General features: G+C 34.2%; 2 protein-coding genes across 2 annotated transcripts in view; one reads left to right on the top strand and one right to left on the bottom strand.

Annotated features, from left to right (window-relative positions):
- Positions 1-271, bottom strand: part of LOC119588001 (U3 small nucleolar RNA-associated protein 4 homolog) — a gene marked incomplete at its 3' end in the record, with an annotated part of 8988 nt that extends 8717 nt beyond the window's left edge. Inside the window, 1 exon segment of the mRNA XM_037936720.1 lies at positions 145-271. Within this exon segment, the coding sequence (XP_037792648.1) occupies positions 145-248 (104 nt within the window).
- Positions 272-911: 640 nt separating this feature from the next.
- The window catches only part of LOC119587998 (chromosome transmission fidelity protein 8 homolog), a 3620-nt gene continuing 3030 nt past the window's right edge, over positions 912-1501 (top strand). The window contains exon 1 of the mRNA XM_037936719.1: positions 912-1051. Within this exon, the coding sequence (XP_037792647.1) occupies positions 1032-1051 (20 nt within the window). The 5' untranslated portion in view covers positions 912-1031. The remainder of the gene's footprint in view (positions 1052-1501) is intronic.

Here is a 1501-nt window from a genome sequence, read left to right as displayed (position 1 = left end):
AACCCAACTACATTTATATGTAACTCAAGAAATTACAATTGAATCCGAATAACAAATACTTAAAACTTGTTACAATTTCAAAACAATTCTTCGACCACAAGCAAAAGCGAGCTCGGCACATATTACTTCTCAGAGCACACTCACCTCGACAATGCCAAGCGATTACTTTCATCCTCGTAGGACATACACTGTATAGACTTGGGCTCGAAGTCGTAAAATCGCACATTATGGACCGTGAACTCCCCCATCGTGACTTTTTTTCTTTGATTCCCTTCATGCGTTTATCTCTCAAGGCACCATGTGTGAGACCTGCGCTGTGTTCGGAGGGGTGGCTTGAGTTTCGGTTTCGATTTTATAAATAATGCTATTTACAATTACCATGAACCCATTTGGTAGCTTACTTTGAATATTTGATTAATTTTTACATGGTCTTTATTCATTTAAATTGTTATAAATGGTTGTACTGATGCTGATAGCGCTAATATAAATATTCAATTAATCTGCGCTGACGTATGCGAACAATTTTTCAGCGTCTGGTAGCAATGATCCTTTCAGTTATAAACATTAAACAGAATGAAAAATACAATGGTTTAAATTTAGACGTAGCGATTTCATGTGAAATTATAAGACTTAAATAACAAATGGAAATAATTATAATCAAAGTAGGTAGAATGAGAATGAAAATATATTGACTAAATCTCATATCCTAAAAATCGTCTTATTTTTTCAATGAAAAACGAGTTAGATACATCAAATGACTCACGTATTTACACAAAATCTAAACAAAGAAATATTACTGAACATATAAAATAAGTTCACCATCAACTAGAGTACCATGTACAAGCACAAAATAAAGTTAAAAGTAAAGGTGGGTCGTCGTTCGCATAACTAAATCCGCTTTCATGGATTTACCTTCCACGAACGCTATAATTCGCGGGAACTGAAAATTTGTAAACATTGTATGCGTCAGGAAGGCAATTTTTGTGAAAGAGTATCCTTTTAGTGTGAATTGGCAGCGTACCTTGCCCGAAATGCAAATACCTTTTCAGATGTAAGTAATTGGCAATATATTCCAATGGGATTTCAGTCGTATTAATGTCTTGGAAGAAGGAAAAGTCACTTCAAATACGGTCGGTTTTTCGTGGATTCATCTTAATTTTCGCTGAAATTGACATACAAAAGTTTGCCAGTTTTTACAGTGCCGCGTCGCTGCTATTATCAATACTTATCAATACTGCTAATTATTTATCCTATAGTTTAACATTAACCAGGTACATCTACAGTTTATTAAAATTTTGAAGGACAGGAATTGCGAATTTCAACTTTGTTTGTTCTCAGGCAATTTAATTATCAGCGATTCCGTTGAGATTGTATCAGTATATTCCCAACGACAGAAATTTGTCTTATATTCTTATGGAGAAAGTCTTATGGTTATCTGAGAAGAGTCTCAGACAGCTTTCTGTGCATGATTATATAGGCCTGTATATGATCATTATAATGC

This window comes from Penaeus monodon, chromosome 23 (genome assembly GCF_015228065.2).
Source record: "Penaeus monodon isolate SGIC_2016 chromosome 23, NSTDA_Pmon_1, whole genome shotgun sequence".
NCBI lineage: Eukaryota > Metazoa > Arthropoda > Malacostraca > Decapoda > Penaeidae > Penaeus > Penaeus monodon.
The sequence above is the reverse complement of the archived record's forward strand: the minus strand, read 5'-3'. Positions and strand labels throughout refer to the sequence as shown.